Here is a 22,724-nt window from a genome sequence, read left to right on the forward strand (position 1 = left end):
GGCCAAGGATGGGTAGTGTGTGTGTCTCCCAACTCCCCCAACAAATACAAATGGTGTCTCAAAAATAATGGAAATAATTTGGGTCATACTTGCTTGGTCCTTTCATAATCCATATAAAGTGTATTATACATAAAAAAAAAAAATGTAGATTGCCTTGATTATCTTCCTTGACTTTCTTATAACAAACAAGGGTAGTAAAGTAGGCTATACTATTGCTTCCTTGTTATCAAAGAACCAGTATTCAGGTTTGTAATCTACTCTTTTGTGACTTTTTTTTTTTTTGTTAGCCACTGACCTGGAACATCTGAAAAATCAGGTTTCTTATGACAACTTTGTAAGATGCACCTTTAAAGCAGAGTTCCAGCCAATTCCGACTTGAATCAAGCCCCACCGTGTGATAGTTGCCAATTATGTATTAAAAATCGGCATATGCTACATCTGATGTTTTTTGTTATTCAAAGTATTGGTTCTCATTGTACCCTCCTGATCCAGCAAGTGTCCATCTTAAATTTGGGCATCTGAGGCCAACTGGGAGTCTCTTCTGGGATAAGGCGCTTCTGGCTACCCAGAAAGCACCTCTCGGTCTTACGCATGGGCAGTGGGATTTTATCATGGCTGTAGCAATGGAGCCTAGCATCGTGTCCGTTCCGGTTAAGAAAGGACGTGATGCTAGCCGTGGAGGATGCCCGTTTGACTCAGATTTGATTACACTGGTATCCCAGGATCCAATGCGAAAAAGGATATGACATAACTCGCCGCGGCGGGGTCTGGATGGAAGTGGGGCTTTTTTTATGCAAAAAAAGTACTAATAAAAAAATAGCAGTGCGCTTCTTGTGCCTGGACGCACCTGTGCTCAAAGATGCAAGCTGTATATACAGTTGTATTTAAATTCATATAGACTTTCTGTAATTGAAAATGTTTTGTAGCTTACCCAGCCACTTTTTTTTGTGTCAGGAAGATACTTCGCCAATTAAAGCCACACCTAAAACAATACTAAACCCAAAAGCAAACTTTTATCATATTGCAGCTTACCAATTTTTAGATGTATTGGCTACTTTTATTTTTCTTTTTCAGACTGACTTTCCTTTTATTTTTATTTTTTTTTTTTATGATCTAACTAGTAAAGGTGAATTCACAATACAACGGACAGCTGCCTGTGCACTTTAGCTCTCTGGCAGCTGTCCATTTCCCACTGTGGTAGGGGGCAATGTGGTGCAGGATTCAGGTCATCGCACAGCTCCCTTTATTTTGTTTTTGTACAAACCTTTTTGAAATGTAAAGGGGACCCAAGAAGAGGTGGTTTGGGGCTGCTCTCTGCAATTCAGTTACCACAATCCCTTTTTAAGATCTAAAGAGGAGGTCCCGCCCCCCCTCAAAAAAATGAAGTCAACAGCTACAAATATTGTAGCTGTTGACTTTTAATATTAGGGCACTTGTCCTGTAATCCAGTGATGTCAGCACCCCAGCCAATGTTTTTCCATCAGTTCTTGGATGCTGCTGCCAGTATTACCTGTAAGGGAAACTGTCAGCAAAGCCTTGCGGCTTCACAGCCGGTTCCCTACTCTGCGCTTTGTCAATGGCCCGGAGAAGGGGGGGGGGGGGAAGACTCCTAGGGGACTCCTAGCTATACCATGACCTGGATAAATGAGAACCTTTTAGGCCCCTTTCACACAGGCGGACCGTTCAGACCGCCTGTCTGTTTTTTTGGCAGATCTGAACGGATGCCCCATGCATCTCTATGGGGCATCACATGTCCGCTGACATCCGATCCGTCAAATCTGGATGGATGGAAACCCCCCCCCCCCCCTTCTCCGGGCCTTATATAAAAAAAAAAAAAAAAACCCTGCAAGACAAAGGCATAATGCTCATGTGCGTGGGAGTTTCACTTTCCGGCAAGGAGCTCTGAAGGTCTGCCAGACCTTCAGAGCGCATGCGCCGCAGACGTCAGCGGCTGCATGCAGGTTTAATACCTCCTAAACCGTGCAGGTTTAGGAGATATTAATTGTACCTACAGGTAAGCCTTATTATAGGCTTACCTGTAGGTAAAAGTCATATAGCGGAGTATACTACCGATTTAAGGAAGCAATTTATCCGGGTATAGGAAATTGTGGAGTAGATTATATTATAATAAGACCAATCCAGGGGGACCTGGATTGGTCTTGAATGCATCTTGAATGCATTCGGAAACTCACTGAATGCTTCAAAAAAAAAAAAAAAAAAAAATGCGCATACAGAAATGCATCCTGAACAGATCTTGAGTGCGTTTTGTGTTGTGACGAGCCCATAAACCTAGGTTTTGTGCCGGTTCACATATGTGCAGCTGCGGAGATCATGCAATATCGGAGCGCACTGCTCCTTCATTACATGCGATCTCCTGTGCGGATGCGAATTCAGCCATACAATTTGTATGGCTGAAATTCGCACTGCACCCGCACCAAAGACGCACAGGAGGCATTTTTTGAGCCGAATCAGGATCGGATCGCACAGTGGTTCACACTTGTGCCATCCGATCCTGTGCGAACTGTCAGATCGCACTGTGATATGCGATCAAACTGGGGGTGTCAACATTTAATTGACACCCCCTGCGTATCGCATATGGCAGTGTGAACTGCCAGATGTGCGGATGCGATGCGGGAACAGGCTGCGAATTCGCAGCCTTCCTGCATCACACAAGTGTGAACTGGCACTTAGCACAGGGCATCTTGCTAGGGAAAGTTTATTCAGATTGTGAGGTGTGAAGCATCAACAAGGTTTCAATCAGTGTGCGCAATTCTAAGGCTGGTATTACAGAAATAGAGTATGTTAACAATGGGCCTTAACTGCCCAGTATACTTTCCTCTTTGTAGATGAGAGTTGTACTTTAAATCTAAAAATAAGGGAAATTGTTCAGACCTGTTTGCCAAAGGCTACAGTGATGAACATCAATTGAATAGCCAGTGTTATTATGTGAACCGCTGATAAGGCAATGTTGCCATGGAGCTTTGATGGGAAAAGACCTCAAGGAGACAGTTTCTGTAGCATTTGCTCATACCCCATGCCTAATAGAAAGTGACAATTGCACACTGCTTTAATAATTCTGCAGTGCTATGGATCTACCGATCCCAGGGTCGGCTTCTCCTGATCACAGGAGCAGCAGTGGCTGAAAATGAAAATGTTTGTTTCTTTAACTAACTTACAGTTTTTACTGCTTTTATTTGCACAGGCATTAGGATTATTAGAGGTTGAATGACACTAAAATCTGTTTAATGCCTTGCCTGACCTTTTTTCTCTTGGCAATGTAATCCAAAGGAAAAAAGAAAATGCAACCTAGCATCTACAATTGCAACACAAGTCATATTGTAATTGAATGTTATTAAAAATGACCTTTCCTTTTCTATCTGCAGCTCTGTAAATTTCTGTTTAAATTAAACCTGGCAACCTAGAGGTGTTCAGTACACAGAATGTGTACAGATTGCCACCGCACCCCGAAATATCATTTCATGCTTGTGTTATTGGCTCACTGTTTTTCCCAGAAGTCTACACTAAGCTGCAAGTCAGATATCAGGCATCCCCTGCAACAAAAATGTCATTTTTGGCAAGATATTCCCAATAGGAAATCATGTCTAAAGGGATGCAGGCCTTGACACTTTCCTCAATAGAGCCCTGCAGATGCAGCAGTTAAATTCTAGATCGCCCAGAGGAGAAAAAAAGTGGAGTTACTCTTTAAAGGCTAACACCATTTTTTGTACCATGTTACACTTGCATTTAGGGTGTAACATGGGAACAATGCAGTGCCCCCCTTGTAGTAGTCACAATGCTTTGCAGGCACAGTAGCGAAAACAAAAAATACATGCATCCCCCCCGGGAAGATATATGTGCATTTATTAATCTTATGTGAAAGGTGGACTTAAACCGCTTCACGTTCATAGAAAAAAGATATAAAAATGTCCTGGATTGAAATAGTTAAAACAAGCTTATGGCAGCTACAGCTAGCTATGAGCTGTATGTATGTGTATTAGCGATCTAGGTGGCCCCTTTTACAATCCCTTTTTACTGTGGTGAAAACGTCTGATCTGTGCTTTATTAGCTGCAGGGGGAGACCATTCTCCTTAACCACTTTCAGACTGGAGGATTTGGCTGCTCAATGACCAGGCCCTATTTTGTGATTCGGCACTGCGTGACTTCAACGGACAATTGCGCGGTCATGCGATGCTGTGCCCAAACGAAAATTAACGTCCTTCCCCCCCCCCCCCCCCCCGCAAATAGAGCTTTCTTTTGGTGGTATTTCATCACCTGTGCGATTTGTCTTTTTTTTTTAATACCAATAAAGTTGAAAAAAAGTAAATTATTTGAATGGAATAAAATAATGATTTTTAAAAGCTCTTCCCTCACATACTTGCAAATGCAAACACACACATAGGTCCAGTGAGTGTCTATGTAAACAGTTTACAATTCCTCAGATTGATAAGTGTTTATAATACAGCCATTTTTTTTTCCAGGGCTCCAAATGCAAGGCCTCTTCTGTAACTCCCTTGTTTCTATCTGAATTGGGTACAGATAGGTCTGCCCTAGGTGAGGCTAACCTAGAAGAAAATGAAAAGGGCATTTAGGCAGTATTGGAGATTTTTATTCCCCAGAATGCTGTACAATTGAAGTAGGAGCTTCAGGCAACATGCTTGCTAATGTGGAAAAGCGCTTTGTTGCTGTCTGCAAAAACCTTTCCATTGTTCAGATTGGTTCTCCTCTGTCCTGCTTGTACCCCTTTTGGCTATAACGCGATCAACAAATCTTCAAAGATCTTTCCCATTTATGAGCAAATGGTGTAATCTATGACTGGATAACTTCAAAACATTTCCTCCAGTTGTATGCCATGAAAGGTATTGTGACGGTATTCACCGTCACTATGAGTAAAAACCGATAATGGTTTAACTTGCTTCAGATGGGACAGTCATATTTGCCAGCCGTATCTCCATATAGGAATATAAAGATTTATTCCCATTTGCCATGAAATCTATTCTTCCTAAATGCTGTGTATATTACATATCTTTCAATGTCAGACAGGTTCCTTTTGTTGTGTATTGGGAGGGAATGTGGATTGCTCTGTCTCATTGTTAAGTGCTAATGACCTCCCATTGTTCTGTCTGTCTGCCTTAAGAGAAACGTATTATGGGATGTATAAAGATATGTGGATTGGATGCTAAGGGGGAGGGGGGTTGTCCCACATTGTATATTTTTGTGTACACTATATGAGAGTGTAAAACTCTGTTCCGATTGGATGGTGAATGTTGAGTATAGCCTTCAACAAGGTCCACCTGGGTGGTACCTTGTGGGTGAAAACTGTATACAAGTCTGCTGAATAAAGTTGTTCTAGAGTTCCTTCACCCTCATCTAGAGTCCTGTCTCTTATTGGGGGAATCTGCTGCAAGGGATTGCTGAGCTCTTGTAAGAGCTTGTTCTGCTGCACTCTCTGTGGAAAGAGAGGTTCACCCACAGGAACCTGGAGCCTTGTCGTAGGTCCAGGGTGGGTAGGAGATTGCGAGACCCTAACCAAGCTGTGGCGGTTCGTGGGGTCTGAAGTGGTTACGGTGTCTGGTGGAGTGCTTGGAGCCCTTGGAAAGCACTAGGAGCATCTGTCAACGGAGGTACCCGGTCAGGGGTGCCCTGATCCGTTACAGGTATTACAGTCAAACATGGTAGAGGTTTACTGATATTTTGGAGTTGCTTTGCTGCTTCTGGCACTGGATGTCTTGACTGTATGCATGGCAATATGAAATCTGAAGACTACCAAAGAGTTCTGGGGTGCAATGTAGGACCCAGTGTCATAAAGTTGGGTCTCCATCAGAGGTCCTGGGTCTTGCAGCAGGGCATTCACCCAAAGCACACGTCAAAAAGCACCCAGAAATGGTTTGACACAGCGCTGGAGAGTACTGAACTGGCCAGCAATGAGTCCAGATCTAAATATGAAATCTAAACTGTGGAGACAGCAGGTGGGGAAAGGAACCCTTCCAGTCTGAGAGACCTGGAGCAGTTGGCGAAAGAAGTAGTCCAAAATTCCAGTAGAGAGGTGTAGGAAATTCTGATGGTTAGAGGAAGCGATTTGATTTCAGTTATTTCCAAGCGCTTTGCTGCCAAATACTAAATGGAGGGTGCCAATAATTTTGTCCTGTGCATTTTTGGAGTTTTGCATGGAATGTGTCAGATTTGACTTTTTGATTCTCCACTTGTGTCCTACCAATACAAATGAAAAATATATAAACATAATGCCTAAACCATTTGTAATTGCAACAATTTTCTGGGAAAAGAGGGGCATTATCTGACAAATGCAGTGGTGCACATATTTTTGGCAATGACTACAATTTTTTGGCCAATTTATTTATTTATTTTTTTGGAAAATTTAAAAGTGTGTGTCTCACAAAATTAGATCATCAAAAAGTTATTCTATTTCAATTTTTAAAAAGTGAAATCTCTATTTTATACAAATACACAGTGATATATTTTAAGCTTTTATTTCTTTTAATTTTGATTATGGCTTACAGCTAGTGAAAGATTTTTTATACAGAAATGTTGGCTTAAACTATGTCCATCCAACAGTGAAATATAAAACAGATCATTAAAATCTGTTCGCAATCCAATATTTTTGAGTATGGGCATGTAGCAATTAATAGAAAAGTCCCCTCCAGATGACTTGCCTCACATTTCCTTTGGTCATATACCAGTTATACACTGCACACAAAAAAATAAAGGAATACTATTTAATCCAAGTATAGCAGAGTCAATTAAACTCCTGGGACATTGATCTGCTCAGTTTACAGAAGAGGTCGTTAATCAGTTTCAGCTGCTTTTGGTGTTCATGAATATAACCGGTTCACTAGATGGGCAACAAAGAGACCACATCCAAAACAGGAATGGTTTTACAGGCGGATGCCACTGACATCCCCCCCCCCCCCCCCCAGTCTTCTTTTCTGACTGTGCAAGTGCTATAAATATTTGCGCCAATTGTTTAATACTAAATAAATAGTGCATGGGAGGGTCAAGACTGCAGCTACCTCACATTCACCGAAGGGAAAGACAATGTATATATATCTTGAAGTTGCACCTCAAGTAAGCATCGCATGTCTTACCATACAAATATGTGCATATGATATAAATTAAAATTATTAATGCCAATATATATTAATAAAGTGCTGTAGTGACATAAACTGAGTGCTCCCCTTGTTATGATGCCAATTCTTAAAATTAGTAAAGTGCATGTATATATCAATCAAAATTAAGGTGCTCTATCTCAACTCAATTATACATTTGTTATTCGAACATAATAAATGATGTATGTATGTGTGTGTGTATATGTATGTATGTATGTATGTATGTATGTGTATATATATGTATATATATATATATATATATATATATATATATATATATATATATATATATATATATATATATATATATATATATATATATATATATATATATATATATATATATATATATATATCTCAAGCAATAAAGTGCTTATGTGCTCTGTGCAACTTAAATAGTCTCAAAGTTCAGTGCATAAAAGTCCAATAGTCTCCCAGTGAGGTATTCACGACCATGCAGGGGTACAGTGATGGTGGGTATCTCCTATTCACACGTGCAGGGATGGCCAGAGTGTGAGCTTACCAGAAAGATATGATCCCTGTTACCTTATGGCAACCTGAATCCTGAAACGCTTTTTGCTAGATTTAGCGGTTATATGGCCCTCTTGTCCACTTCCTCGGTACCAGGGTCACCTGTATATCCCGGGGGGGGGGGGGGGGATGTTCAAAGCAGAAACAAGGGACTCCTCATAGTGTTGTATGTTTAAATGACCATTCCATTTATTAAGAATTCATTAAAAGCTAGTACACAACAATACAATGTATCGATGCCTAAATAACATTAAGCTGTATAGCCGTATGCACTATTACCGGATTGCGGAAGGTAGCAAGCTCGTCAGTGTACAAATCACGCTGTTCCTTCCTGGTTTGCTGACCGGCATTCGGTGTGCGTTCCACGGCTATATTCCACAGTGAGGCGGCATGCGTGTCAGCTTTACATGTTTCTTCATTACGTGACGTCTTCGGAAGGTGCAGTGGTTCCTGGGTTCCTCCTGGTGTACAACTATGCCCGGCCTCATGTAGGTAGAGTATGCAGCCAGTTCCCATGGCTCCCATGCTTGTCTGACCTGTTCAGGAACTCAGTGATGCCTTGTCCAGTTCTGGGTGTAAATACCCCAGGACACCATTTGTCGTCTCATTAGGCGCATGCCCTAATCAGGAATGCATATAAGCACGTGGGGGCCATTCAATCTGTGTACAGTTTTGAGTTGCTGCAATGAAATTTCAGCAAAATGGACTAGCCTGTTGCATCATTTTTTTTCACTTTGATTTTTGGGGTGTCTTTGAATTCAGCCCTTACTAGGTTGATAATTTTTATTTCTGTCAAACGATGTGGCATCCTTTCGTTCCTAATTCATTACCCAGTCCATATCAGTATAGATATCCAGAATATTTTTTTTCCCCATTGAGTTGTGACGTGTGTTCAAAATCTAATAATGTTTTTGAGGTGTGTGTGTGTGTATTACATTTTTCAAAAAAAAAAAAACTTCATTTTTGCAAAAAAAAAAATTAAAAAATATGAGTTGCCATATGTTGTCAACTGATGGCAAAGTAAAAACTATACTTTTGTAGCTGTTAAAGTAAGCATGATTGCCTTTCGATCTCTCCTGCCACTGGAGCATGTTGGAAAACTCTGGTAATTCCAAATACAGTAATCTTGACTTTACACTCTGCCTCTCACAATACAGAGCTCAGTGCTTGAGCAGTTATTGATAATAGTAAGGGATAGGAAATTTCTGGGACACAACATTGGGAGTAATTGAGAATGAAGGTAAATGTAACGATGCTGTAAAGTGGAGCCCATTGCTTTGTCCAAAAGGAAAGGTTTACTGTAACTTGCCATAAAAATCTTATTTTTCTTATTCCTGTAACCATCCCCTCACCCCTCTCATACTCTGTCCCTTCCTCATCTCTGACTGAGTAGGGTTAATGGAAGCAATGTACTATACAGACAAAATGCTAATATTTGGTCATATTGTATTCTGCAGACTTACTCGCACAGGTACCCGGTTTATTTCTGGTTGATGTTTCTGAACCCTCCTGTTCTATTGTATTACTGTGAAACCAGATTATGTTCTTATTATTATTTGTTCCTTGCGTGTTTTGTATTTTCCATTCAATATTCTCTGAAACAGGAAAAAAAATAAAATAAAATCTTAAATGTACTTACACAATTCTTGTTCTTCTTTCTTCCTTGCAGTGAAAATCTCCTTTTTGGGATGGGCAACCCTCTTCTAGATATTTGTGCGGTGGTGGACAAGGACTTTCTTGACAAGTATGTAAAGGTTTTCTTCTTCCAAGCTTCTGTTCAATATGCATGTTCATATTTGTCTTTTTTGAACAGCCAGATGCTAACAGACTGCTGTTGAAAATGCGGCTGAAAAACTGCATGCAGGCCTTGCTGTGATTGTATAAAAAAAAGGGAGGGAAAACAATACAACATAACCTAATACTGTACTAACTTAACATCAAAAAAAAAAAAAAAAAAACCTCTTTATATTTGCAAATTTAGCTACATGCTCGGAAAAACAAATTTTTAAGCATATATACTTTCCCATATAGAACAGCATATTTACACTGCACAGGTGTATCCATGGTTTTCACGTATTTTACCTAGGGGTTTTTCTGCTGTCCTATAGACTTTCTATTAGGTCACGTGTTTTTGGCTTGTTTTCTGCAAGTGCACCAAAGATGCAGCATGCAGGAGTTCTGGTGCACTTATATAAAATGTTACATAAACGCACAACCTAACTATGTATTGGACTATGCGTAAAATGCGTTGAAACCACAGATACACTAGCACTGTGGCCAAATCGCAGTGTAGTATTGTGACGTTTGTCTGCATGATTACTAAAGTCCTAATATTTCTGTAAAATTCTGTTCAAATATTCAGGATAAAGGAGAAATATTTAAAGTGCATTGGTAAGGCCTGTCTCAGTAATTCGTTTGAGTAGCGGTAGGTGGTGTATTGTGTTTGTCTTCTGAATCGTCTGAATTACTTTCCAAATCTGGTGTTGCCCTTAGGGCTTATAGATAACAGGTGTGGCGCAGTATCATGGGCAAGCATTTGCATTTTCCTGCACAACGCAAAAACTATCTGTCCTTTTACAGGGTTGTGCTGGTGCCATTAATTCTTAATGGCACCTCCATGGATCTAGCAAATGCGGTCGCACCAGCCAGAACACATTGTACCTCGGAACCATTCATTTGTGGCTCGGCACAACTTGTAAATTTTGTGCATTTTTTTTTTTTTTTTTTTGCGTTTTTCTTACAAATAGGGCAGCCCATTGAAATTTATTGAGCTGTCCCAAAATGTGATGCTTGGAAAAGTGCAAAAAGCACACGCTTGCGCGCATGTCCTAGTGTGTGAGGCCTAGAGGAAAAAAAGCAACCAGGTTTCTTCTTGGTTGCAATGTAGTCTGATCACGTCAGTTCTTTGCCACCCTTTTGGTAACAGCATGCAATTAGTGAGTCCATAAAGCGGTTGTAAACCGCTGCAGTAGAAAAAACGTTCTCTTTCATTCATTGACGGACATAGCGTCATATCTTCATTTGACAGATTTATGCTGCTCTTCCTAGAAGTAAGACACTAGGCGGAAAAGGGTTAACAAAGCTTACCTACGCCTATTGGACAGTCTCAGGTGGTATATTCCCACTTCCTGCTCTTGGATCTGTTTTTTTTTTTTTTTGTTGTTCCTGCCTAGTCAGGAGTAAGGACTTAGCTCCCTGCTGGGATCTTTTGGTCCTGGCATTTTTTTCTTCTATTTGTAAACTGAACTTTTTCTTCTTCTACCTGTTGCACGTGCAGACCTCGGCTCCGCGCTAGGTCGGCCGCAACCTGGTCCCACTGGAGGGATGGGCTTGCGAGTGGGACATCTCGCAAGGATGCACACGACCTGGTCGCGGCCGGACCCGCAGCGGTCCTCGGGGCCTGCAGCACCCCTTGTTCCGTGTGGGTGTACGGGTGATAACTTTGGTTAATGGACATGTCGCCTTAATGAGGTGAGGTGATTGGCGCCTATCAGGTGGGGTGAAACAGCCGAGTCGCTATGCGGCCGTGTGTCAGTCGAGGGGTGTTGTGTGCTGTGATGGGTCCTTATCAAGCCCCCTGGCTGTGGAATGGCTTCAGGTGCTTTGCGCGCCAGGGCGATTTTGTTGGGGCTGTATGTGCATCCGCTCGGCGGCCATTTTCCTGGAGACCGGCGGGCATGTCTATATTAGCGGATGCGGCGGCCATTTTCTTGTAGCTGCATAGAGTATTCTAGTTACAGCACTGCCGTTCCTCTTCCTTTCAGGTCAGCGTGCTGCAGGCTGTTGCTCATTTCCCTCTCTCCCGACAGTATCTCCCTACTTGGTTTTCTATTGCAGTGTTCTGAGACCTGTAGTTCCACAGGAATCAACGTTGCTGGGGTTATTTTAAGCTTATTGTAAAACTTTTATACTGTGTCCCCATTGCGGCACCAGGGTGTCATAGAGCCTGCTGAACATGTCTCACCACTGGGACCCACTCCCGGGGGGGGGGAGAATCTTTGGGGTGCCACTCTGCTCTGGCGGCCCTACAATCTTAAGTAATCTTTCTCCTGTTTCCTCTTCCTCCTCAGATTCTGAGGCTGATTTGGCCGCCACGGACGCCAGTCACCCCATGGGGTCCGTGTCCACGCACTTCGAGTGCTCTGACACTGAGGATGATTCTTCTTCCACCACCTCTACGTGTGAAAAAGGGCTTGTAGAAGCGCTGATTGTCAGTGCGAGAAACTTTAAACATGGAGGACACAGCGGATGCTGCGTCGGCCACTCCGGTGCAATTTGGCACCCGCAGGCCATCCAGAGTGACTAAAGGGTTTTCCTTTCCTGCCTTTCGACGAAATTTCCGCTAGTCAGTGGGGGTCCCCGATTGCATGGCTGGGATAACCTAAACATTTTGCTAGGAGATATCCTTTTGAACATTCCCTTTTAGGTTTTTATCCTAAATAAAGTCACGTTACTACCAGTGGAGGACACTCCATCCTTTAAGGATCCTGCAGATAGGAAGGCTAAATCATTGGTGTGCCATCTTTTTACCGTGCCTGGTTCAATCCCGAGACCGGTGTTTGCTTATTCTCCCAGTTTGCTTATTCTTGCTTATTCTCACCTTGACTGAGTGGATGAAGCTTTTACGCCAGGATTTGAAAGCGGGGTCAGCACCCTCGCGAAATGGCAGGGCTGGTGGACCAGGTAATACAGGAGTGGCAATATATCTGCGATGCAGCCCCATTAGCCTGCAGGGCATCGATGACAGCAGTGACCTTGCGCCGCATAATCTGGTTGAAATGCTGGTCTTCGGACCAGGCCTCCAAAAAGGTTCTGACGGAGCTTCCTTTTTTAGGGGACCATCTGTTTGAAGCCTCCATGGAGATCATCAAGGGTCTCACGGGAGGCGAGCACTTTGCTCCTGCAGGTTACTAAGAGCCTCAGTGCAAACGTGGTCCTGTTTTTTCAGCTCACAAGTGGCCCTTTCGTGCCACTGGATCGCAGAACAAGGGTTCTAAACCCTATTGCCCCTTCTCAGGGGGTTCCAAAAGACCCTGCGGTGGGAAGTCCAAGAAGGGCTCCTCTGGCCTCGCGGTTGAGCCCTGCTCTGCCTGAAGGGACGCCCTCACCTGTACTAGGGGTGGGCCGTCTTTGTTTATGGATTCCATGGACCTCGTTCATCCCAGAAACATGGGTACTTGAGTTGATTTAGTCCGGTTTCAAGATCAAGTTCTGATCCTTGCCCCCCCCCCCCCCCCCCCCCCCGGCAAGGTTCTTCCCTTCCCTTCCAATTTGCGTCTGTCTGCGGATCGGCTGCAGGGCCTGCTAGGAGCGGCACAGGATTTGTTGTCACAAGTGGTCATTGTCCCTGTTCCACAGTCGGAACATTTTCAGGGGTTTTATTCAAACCTCCTTATGGTCCCTAGGAAGGACGGGAAGGTTTGTCCTATCCTGGATCTTAAGGCCCTGAACCACTTTGTGCAGGTTCAAAAATTCTGAATGTAATACATTCGCACAGTTGTGGCTTCCCTTCATCAATGGGACTTTCTAGCCTCCTTCGATATCAAGGATGCTTACCTTCATATCCCGGTCTACATTGGGCATCAACGTTTTCTTAGCTTTGTCATAGGGGAGGAGCACTATCAATTTGTGGCGTTACTCTTTGGTCTCGCCTCAGCTCCTTGGGTGTTCATGAAAGGGTTGGCCGCAGTGTTTGGCTTTACTCAGACAGCGTGGGATTTCGGTACTGGGGTATCTGGACAATCTTCTGAGTGCTGAATCGTCATCTGTCCCCAAAGATCTGGACATCACGGTCTCTGCAGGAGTTTGGCTGGATTCTCAAAAGTCAGCCTTGACCCCGTCCAACAAGTTAGACTTCCTGGGCTGACTCTGGATTCAGCCTCAGCCGTGGGGTTTTTCTCTGAAACAAAAGTCTTAAAATTACAGCATGCAATTCTGCTCCTGCTATCCAATCGCCGGAAGTCTCTCAGAACATCAATGCAGGTGCTGGGCCTGATGGTCTCCACTCTTGAGGCTGTCCCATTCGCTCAGTTCCATACCAGACTTATGCAAAAGGAGAATCTAACCAAATGGGACAACAATCCAGTCTCTGGACAATTTGATCCTGATCATTTGGGGCACGAGAGGGTCTTTGCTTTGGTGGCTCTGTTCTACTGTGCTTCGTCAATGGAAATCCTTCCTCCCCCTGTTCTGGACAGTGGTTACCATGGATGCCAGCCTGTCCGGGTGGGGAGGGGTCCTGGGCATGGATCAGCCCAAGGGTTTTAGTCTCGGGAGGAGTCGAAACTGCTGATCAACATCCTGGAAATTCTAGCGATCAGGCTTTGCCTGTCCCGGTGGACGGATTGTCTGCAGGGGTGTGTGGTAAGGATTCAATCGGACAACACCACGGCATATATCAATCACCAAGGGGGCACCACTAGTACCCTAGCGGCTAAAGAAGTGGCCGTTATTGGTATTCTAAGGTGGGCAGAACACCTTGTTCCGGCGCTTTCGGCACTGCACATTCTAGGGGTGGAAAATTGGCAGGCTGACTACCTCAGTCGTCTGGCACCGTGTCCAAGCAAAAGTTCCCTTCACCTGGAAGTTTTTCAGCAACTGTGTCTTCAGATGGGGACACCAGATGTGGACCCGTTGACCTCTTGTCTCAACTGGAAGGTTCCGAGATTTGTTAAAATATTTCAGGATCCTCTGGCAGACTCTGCAGAAGTTCTGGTGGCCCCTTGGGGCTGGTATTATTTTATTTATTCCTTCTCTCCAAAACAACTTCTGCGTAGAATCGAGGCAGAAGGGATTCCAGTGATTTTTATGGTGGCCCTCGCCGGTCCTGGTACGCGAGCCTGGTAAGACTGGTAGCCGATGCCCCTTGGCGGCTTCCTCTCTGAATATCTTCTGTCTCGAGGACCGATCTTCCATCCTGCTTTATGGTCACTGGCTTTAACGGCTGGCTATTGAAAGCCAGGTACTGCAGGATAGGGTTTTGTCAGAATCAGTAAATCCTGCTCTGTGTTAAAAGCTTGAAAATCGACTTCTCTGAAGATTTACTATGGAGCTTGGAAATCGTATATTACTTGGTGTGAGTCTCGCGATTCCCAGCCCCCCCCCCCCGTTCCTTTTCAGTATCGCGTCTGCTGGAATTTCTACAAAAAGGTGTAGATCATGGCTTTCGGCACCATTAAGGGACCAATTTCTGCTTTGCCAATTTTCTTCCTAAGACTGTTGGCAACAAATTCCTTGGTTCATATCTTTTGTGCAGGGAGTTTGCTATTTGGCCCTTGCGGTTCGGTCCTTAGTTCCATACCAGACCCGGTTCGGTCCTTAGTGCCTCGGTGGGATCTTAACCTGATACTGATGGTTCTCCAAAGACCGCCTTTTGAGAATATTTTTCAAATTCCTTTACTTGCCTTGTCACAGAAAGTGGGTTTCTTGGTGGCTATCACTTCCGCACGTAGTGTCTCTGAACTGGCTGCGTTGTCCTGTCGGTCGCCTTGTCTGGTGGTTCACAGGGACAAAGTGGTGCTTCGTCCCTATCAGTCGTTCCTTCCTAAGGTTGTTTTAAGGGTTCCACTTGAATGAGGACATTGTGTTGCCTTCGTTATGTCCCAAGCCATAGAGGATACTTTGCATTATTTGGATGTGATCCGGGCCATCGGGGTGTATTTGATGGCGACTGAGCCTATTCGGGAATCGGATTTCTTGTTTATTCTTATAGATAGTCCTCGTAAGGCGCAGGCTGCATCTGCTGTGACCATTTCTAGATGGATTAGGCAGACAGTGGTGCAGGCCTATTCAATTAAGGGTCAGGTTCCTTTCCCTGTTAAGGCGCATTCCACAAGGGCGCTTAGTGCCTCCTGAACCACTGACTCCTGATGATGGAAGGCCCAGGTTTGCAAGGTGGCCACCTTGGCGTCTGTACACGCGTTCTTCAAGTTCTAAAAGGTGGATATTTTTTCAGATGCTGCCTTTGGCCGAAAGGTTTTGCATAGACTTGCTTGAAGGCGTTTGTTTCTGGTAGGTGAGCTCCAGCTGTTCCTGGTTGAGCTCCTGGTTGGCTAAGTTTTTAGCCCTGTTGGGAGTTGTTTACTGCTGTTTTGTTTCCCGCCCCTCATGCTGATACTGCTTTTGGACATTCCATGTGTCAAATGAGGATAGGTCGATGTGTCCGTCAATAAACGAAAGAAAACTGGATTTTTGTCTTAACGTAAAATCCTTTCCTCGGATGTTCATTGACTGACACAGCACCCACCCCTCTGTGGAGTTGGGTTATGTATTCTTCTGACACTGCTTGTTACAAAACTGAGATCCTAGAGCAGGAAGTAGGAGTATACCACCTGGGACTGCCCCATAGGCGTAGTTAAGCTTTGTTAACTTTTCGTTAACCCTTTTCCGCCTAGTGTCCTACTCCTAGGAAGAGCAGCATAACCCATCTGTCAAATGAAGATATGACGCTGTCATAATATGACGCTGTCAGGACTTGACAAAGCGCATGCGCGCGAAACATGTAGTTGCGGCAACCAGAAAGCTTGCGAGTCATTGCCTATAGCCAGCCCAGTATCCTATCGAGTTCACTTCCGGTGACGTCACTCGTGGGTCACGTCCGGTTACCGTGGAGGATCCGGCGACTGAGGACAACTCGGCTCTGGTTCTGTGTAGCGGCTGCACACAGCACCCGTTCAGCCGGTTTATCACCACGGTGACACATTGGGCCTTAGGATTGCTTCTCTCCATTTGGCACTACCTGACATTATGGGATCTCCCTTCCTCCACCACCAGGGGCTCCCACAGCACCCTAAGGAGATTCGGAGGTTCCAGGACTGGTTTGGCAGACATTTTTTTTATCCTAATCTTTATGTTTATTTCATCTTTATCACATGATTTCATTAACATTTTCTTATGGTCATCCAGAGACATTCTCCAGTCAAGTATCCATATAGCTATTTCATATATCTATCTATCTATCTATCTATCTATCTATCTATCTATCTATCTATCTATCTATCTATCTATCTACCAGAGAGCGCCATCCTTCTTTTTTAGTATTAACAAGTTTTTGACATCATCCCATGTTAAGGGTTTGGCTGCCTTGGTATAACAAGATAACAATTGGTCACCACCATAGTATCACAAAATCTGGGTTTATGACCATCCAGTGATCTGTTTGAAGGACTAGCGCCTGGACTTTTTTCTGTGTTTTTACTGGCAATGACTGCCTGAAATCTGAAACCCATGGAAATGACTAAAGACTGGGTTTCCTCCTTTCTGATACTTTGTCAGGTTCTAACTGCAGCTGTCTTCTGGTCCTTCCAACCTCCGGGGCACCTGTCCAGGCAGACCGCGTTGGCTTTCCGAGCAGCATCGTTGCTAATTGAGGGAAGAATAAATGCCTCAACTTCACAAGGAGAAGCTGACCCAAGGATACTAGGAGGTTGCAATGGCAATTGCACATAAAGGGCCCAAGAGTCTCGGCTGCTAAAACTTCTCTGATGGTTCTGCAGTATACAATGTCTCAATATGTTATTTTGTCTAGATTTACGATAAATTGTTTGAACTTTAACATGAAGTAGATTATTGAACATTCGCAACTATATGTTCAGTACCAAAGTTCTACTTGTCGCAGATCAAGGCTTTTGCCAATTATCTGTGACTTTGCTTTTATTTGATACTACTGATAGTCTACTTTGTGCATGTGCCCCAGCCATATATGGGCCATGATTTTAGAAGCTTTTAGAAGTATACTGATTTAACTCAGACTAAAGGCAGTTGGCAATATGGTTCTTTATTCATAGACTGTGTGTGTGTGTGTGTGTGTGTGTTTGGGAATCGGGTCTCTGGGCAAGAGCCTGACTGGGTTGTATCTGTTCATGTATATGGATTGCCCAGGACCTAGCGCCTGAGGCTTCATCCAGCAGACAATCCTATCCTAGACTTTCAGGCATTACCAGACACATTCCCTTCGCCTGATGCTGGTAGCTTATAGGACATGATTCTGGTCCTCTAGCTTCAGGGGAATATGGTATATCACTTATCTCCTCAAAAACAATTGTTTTTGCAGACATCCCTACAGTAGTTATGGTCCTCAGGTGATGGCCTACGCTAAAGATGTGGGGCCACTAGATTATATCAGTGTATGTTTTATACAATAGTATACACCCAGGCCAGGGCGCACAGGCAGCCAGGTCATTCACATGATAATCTGCAGCATATTGTATGTGCAGTGTTTTATGGGTGTTTCAGCCTGTCATTATTTGCCATCACTCGGACCTTATACCTGGATTGGGTTATTATGGTACTATATTTATGGCACACTACTTTGGCCCAACTTGGATCTCTTACAACTTAGTCTCTCTTTCTCTCGCTCTCGTTCTCTCTCTTGCTTTCGCTCTCTCCCCTGTGAATTTTTTTTGCAAATGATCAGGTCTTTGGTGTGCCTGGTTTTCTTTATGCTCTAGGTTTTGATCTTGTCTCTTATGTTACCAGTTGTGCAGTTTGGGAATTGTTTCAATTTCACATGCCATCATTCTACAGTTTTTTTTTTTTTTTTTTTTTTTCATTGTTCTCAGAAGCAAATTTTTAGCTTGATTAGCTAACTAAATAGGCTTTCCTTATCCAGTCTAATAAGTTAAACCTATTAAGATTCTGACTTCATCTCTAAAATCTCTTTTCTTTAATCTGTTACTGAAAGCTTGTCAGTGATCCTCATTGCAAATGCAGCAAGACGTGCTAAACATTTCAGTTTTTGTCCTGTAAGACGCATTTTACTTTTTTTTTGTCAACATTTTAAGATAGATATGCAGGCATATTGGGACATTGACACAATTCTAATCTTTTTGGCTCTATACACCACCACAATGGATTTGAAATGAAACAAACAAGATGTTTTTAACTGCAGTCTTTCAGCTTTAATTTGAGGGTATTTACACCCAAATCAGGTGAACGGTGTAGGAATTACAACAGTTTGTATATGTGCCTCCCACTTTTTAAGGGACCAAAAGTAATGGGACAGATTAACAATCATAAATCAAACTTTCACTTTTTAATACTTGGTTGCAAATCCTTTCCAGTCAATTACAGCCTGAAGTCTGGAACGCATAGACATCACCAGACGCTGGGTTTCATCACTGGTGATGCTCTGCCAGGCCTCTACTGCAACTGTCTTCAGTTCCTGCTTGTTCTTGGGGTATTTTCCCTTCAGTTTTGTCTTCAGTATGTAAAATGCATGCTCAATTGGATTCAGTTCAGGTGATGGACTTGGCCATTGCATAACATTCCAATTCTTTCCCTTAAACTCTTTAGTTGCTTTCGCAGTATGCTTCGGGTCCTTGTCCATCTGCACTGTGAAGCGCCGTCCAATGAGTTCTGAAGCATTTGGCTTAATATGAGCAGATAATATTGCCCAAAACACTTCAGAATTCATCCTGCTGCTTTTGTCAGCAGTCACATCAATAAATACAAGAGAACCAGTTCCATTGGCAGCCATACATGCCCATGCCATGACACTACCACCACCATGCTTCACTGATGAGGTGGTATGCTTTGGATCATGAGCAGTTCCTTTCCTTCCCCATACTCTTCTCTTCCCATCACTCTGGTACAAGTTGATCTTGGTCTCATCTGTCCATAGGATGTTGTTCCAGAACTGTGAAGGCTTTTTTTAGATGTTTGGCAAACTCTAAACTGGCCTTCCTGTTTTTGAGGCTCACCAATGGTTTACATCTTGTGGTGAAAACTCTGTATTTACTCTGGTGAAGTCTTCTCTTGATTGTTGACTTTTACACACATACACCTACCTCCTGGAGAGTGTTCTTGATCTAGCCAACTGTTGTGAAGGGTGTTTTTCTTCACCAGGGAAAGAATTCTTTGATCATCCACCAGTTGTTTTCCATGGTCTTCCGGGTCTTTTGGTGTTGCTAAGCTCACCAGTGCGTTCTTTCTTTTTAAGGATGTTCCAAACAGTTGATTTGACCACGCCTAATGTTTTTGCTATCTCTCTGATGGGTTTGTTTTTTCAGCCTAATGATGGTGATAGTGACAGCTCTTTGGATCTCATATTGAGAGTTGACAGCAACAGATTCCAAATGAAAATGGCACACTTCAAATGAACTCTGGTATCTGCTCCTTGTAAATGGGATAATGAGGGAATAACACACACCTGACCATGGAACAACTGAGCAGCCAATTGTCCCATTTACTTTTGGTCCCTTAAAAAGTGGGAGGCACATATACAAACTGTTGTAATTCCTACACCTTTCACCTTATTTGGATGTAAATACCCTCAAATTAAAGCTGAAAGTCTGCAGTTAAAGCACATCTTGTTTGTTTCATTACAAATCCATTGTGGTTGTGTATAGAGCCAAAAAGATTATAATTGTGTTGATGTCCCAATATTTATGGACCTGACTGTAGGTGTGTGTGTGTGTGTGTGTGTGTGTGTGTGTGTGTGTGTGTGTGTGTGTGTGTGTGTGTGTGTGTATGTATGTATGTGTAGAGCTTCTAGTGACCTAAAAGATGTTTAAGCTATACACTGCATCCGGAAAGAATTCACAGCGCTTCACTTTTTCCACATTTTGTTATGTTACACCAAAGAAAAAAAAAAAGAAAAATATGGAACTGCATGAAAATTCATTATCTTGGTGTCCGGACTCCTGTACATTACTTTTACTCAGACCATGTGCGATGTGCGCTAGCTGCAGAGGTTATAAACAGTGGCAAAAAAACTTGCTAGGACTGCCCTTTTAGAGTGTGCTTTTATAATCCCGCCTACTCTGACACACCAGTTTTGTGTTTATGGCCCCCCCCCCCCTTCCTCCCTTAAGAATAGTAGTGTACAGAATGCAGTACTTTTACTCAGACTATAGGATTATACCCCAGCAATAAACTGAGGGGTTTGCAACATAGAAAACGGAACTCTCCAACAGGCCCGCAAAAAAAGTAAGCGTTCAAGAACCCTAACAAAGTACTCCAATAACACCTTGGAGCACCTTGTGGCTAAAGCTTCCATCAGCCTGGACCTTAACCTCTTAGAACTTGTGAACGTGTGAATGGAGGACCAGGTGGTTTCCTGGCAAATCTGGAAGGCAAATGCTTGATGCTGAAAAGTCCAAAACACACCAACAGCCCTTAAGGAATGGACTCTGTTAGGGAAAAGTGGAAATCTGTTCCATTGTGTAGCCCTGGAGAGAAGTTGCCTTACCCTACAAGAGGTCTTGTATTCACAACAAAGTGAACTCATTCTTGTGAATAGAGGCTGTGGCTGCCATGCATACCCTTATCAAATGTAGGACCATTGCTTTGACCTGTTTTGTGCAGGTCAAGGGGAAAAAAAGGACCATGTCCTGTTTAAAAGACAAAAGAGACCCTTTTGTCTCTTTGCAAAAGAGCCCTTTACAAGAGTGCTACTAACCTGGAAACATGCTGAACAGTAGAAATAGCCACCAGGAAAGCAACATTTTAAGGGAGTTCTCTAATCTGATCAAAGGTGGGTCTCTTCACAACAGAGAGCACCAGGTAGGATTCCAAGGCAACACAGGAGGTATAATTGGGGAAATTTTTATGCGCACATCCCTGAGGTAAAAGCCCTTATTAGGATTTGCGAGGCCAGAGGTTTCTGGAATTTAATGGATAAGGCAGAATCCTGTCTCTTAAGGGAACTCGAAGCCAGATGCTGGTCAAGATCGAAGAAAGGCCAAAATACAGTGGCAAGAAAAAGTATATGTTAACTGTTTTTCTCCAGTAATTCATCATAAAATGTATTCCGATTCCCATCGAAGTCTTAGCAGACAAACGCAATGTACTTAGTGTTACTAAACCCATAATAGTAAAATCAGTCAGTATAATGCAGTTATGCAGGTTTATGCTCACCGTGGAACCTCTAGAGTTAGAGATACCAAGCTTCTATTTCTGTATATGGATGATGGCACTATAAATGTTTATTAAAAAATTACCATTTTCTAAATCTATTTACAGCTCTTGCATGACTTTGCTCTTTCAAAGCCTGTCTGCAGGCCAACATAAGCTGGAGGAGCTTGTAGATTTTTGCTGTTGGTCACATGTTTAAAAAACAAAAAACAAAAACGCTTTTGGGATACAGAGTAAAAATAAATTCCAACAAACTGTTTTTACATTATCCTACAAATATATAATAAAATGTAAATCTTTTATTTTGACGGTAACTGTTGTAAGCAGATCTCTGCCAATCACAGGGTGTATCACGCCCCTCCAGAATAACAGGGAGGTGAAGCCTCCATCAATGTACATGTAATATCCCACCCCCAATATGTTTAGCTGGTTAGTGGGCATGGAGGAGAAGAGAGTGGGCTGTCATTTACCACTGTGTACATGCCCACATTTGTGACACTATACTCACATGGGCTGCTCAGATTTGATGGAAAGGAAATGCTCAGCGAAGTAACGCACTGAAAACTGAGCAAGTGCAAAGCTGCCAACACTGCTCTGCAAAATCCCCAACTGCAATGGAGACATGATCAAAAAGAGGTGATGGAGAACAGCAGGATCAACCAGATATAGCAGAATACAGAAAACAAATCTCAACCGCATTTAATACAGCATTTAATAGTTTATTTTTAGGATGTGGGTTTAGTGACACTTTATTAGCTGGTCGAACCTACTTTGGCGGCAATGACTTTAAGGAAGTGTTTTTGGTAGTTCTGGATCAGGCATGCATAACGTTCAGGAGAAATTTTAACCATTTCATCTTTACAAAACTGCTTCAGCTCAGGCACATACTCTATATTGTTAAAGTATTGGAATGCCTGCCTTTACAAGCACATGAACTTTAATGACATCCCAGTCTTAGTCCATAGGGTTCAATATTGAGTTGACCCACCCTTTGTAGCTAAAGCAGCTTCAACTCTTCTGGGAAGGCTGTCCACAAGGTTTAGGAGTGTGTCTATGGGAATGTTCGACCATTCTTCCAGAAGCGCTAATGTGATGTCTAGCACTGATTTTGCACAAAAAGACCTGTCTCGCAATCCTTTCTCTAATTTTTATCCCAAAGGTGTATTATTGGGTTGAGGTCAGGAATCTGTGCGGGTCAGTCAAGTTCCTCCACCCCAA

At 43.1% G+C, this 22,724-nt stretch overlaps 1 protein-coding gene across 4 annotated transcripts in view; it reads left to right on the plus strand.

The window, feature by feature from the left end:
* The window catches only part of ADK (adenosine kinase), a 320,703-nt gene that overhangs the window by 47,943 nt on the left and 250,036 nt on the right, over positions 1–22,724 (plus strand). For all 4 annotated transcript variants that reach the window (XM_082268425.1, XM_082268428.1, XM_082268426.1 and 1 more), the window contains exon 2: positions 9,322–9,396. In XM_082268425.1, coding sequence (XP_082124551.1) covers positions 9,322–9,396 — 75 coding nt within the window. The remainder of the gene's footprint in view (positions 1–9,321; positions 9,397–22,724) is intronic.

The sequence above is a fragment of the Pelophylax lessonae genome, assembly GCF_965119305.1.
Source record: "Pelophylax lessonae genome assembly, chromosome: 9".
Classification (NCBI taxonomy): Eukaryota; Metazoa; Chordata; class Amphibia; order Anura; family Ranidae; genus Pelophylax; species Pelophylax lessonae.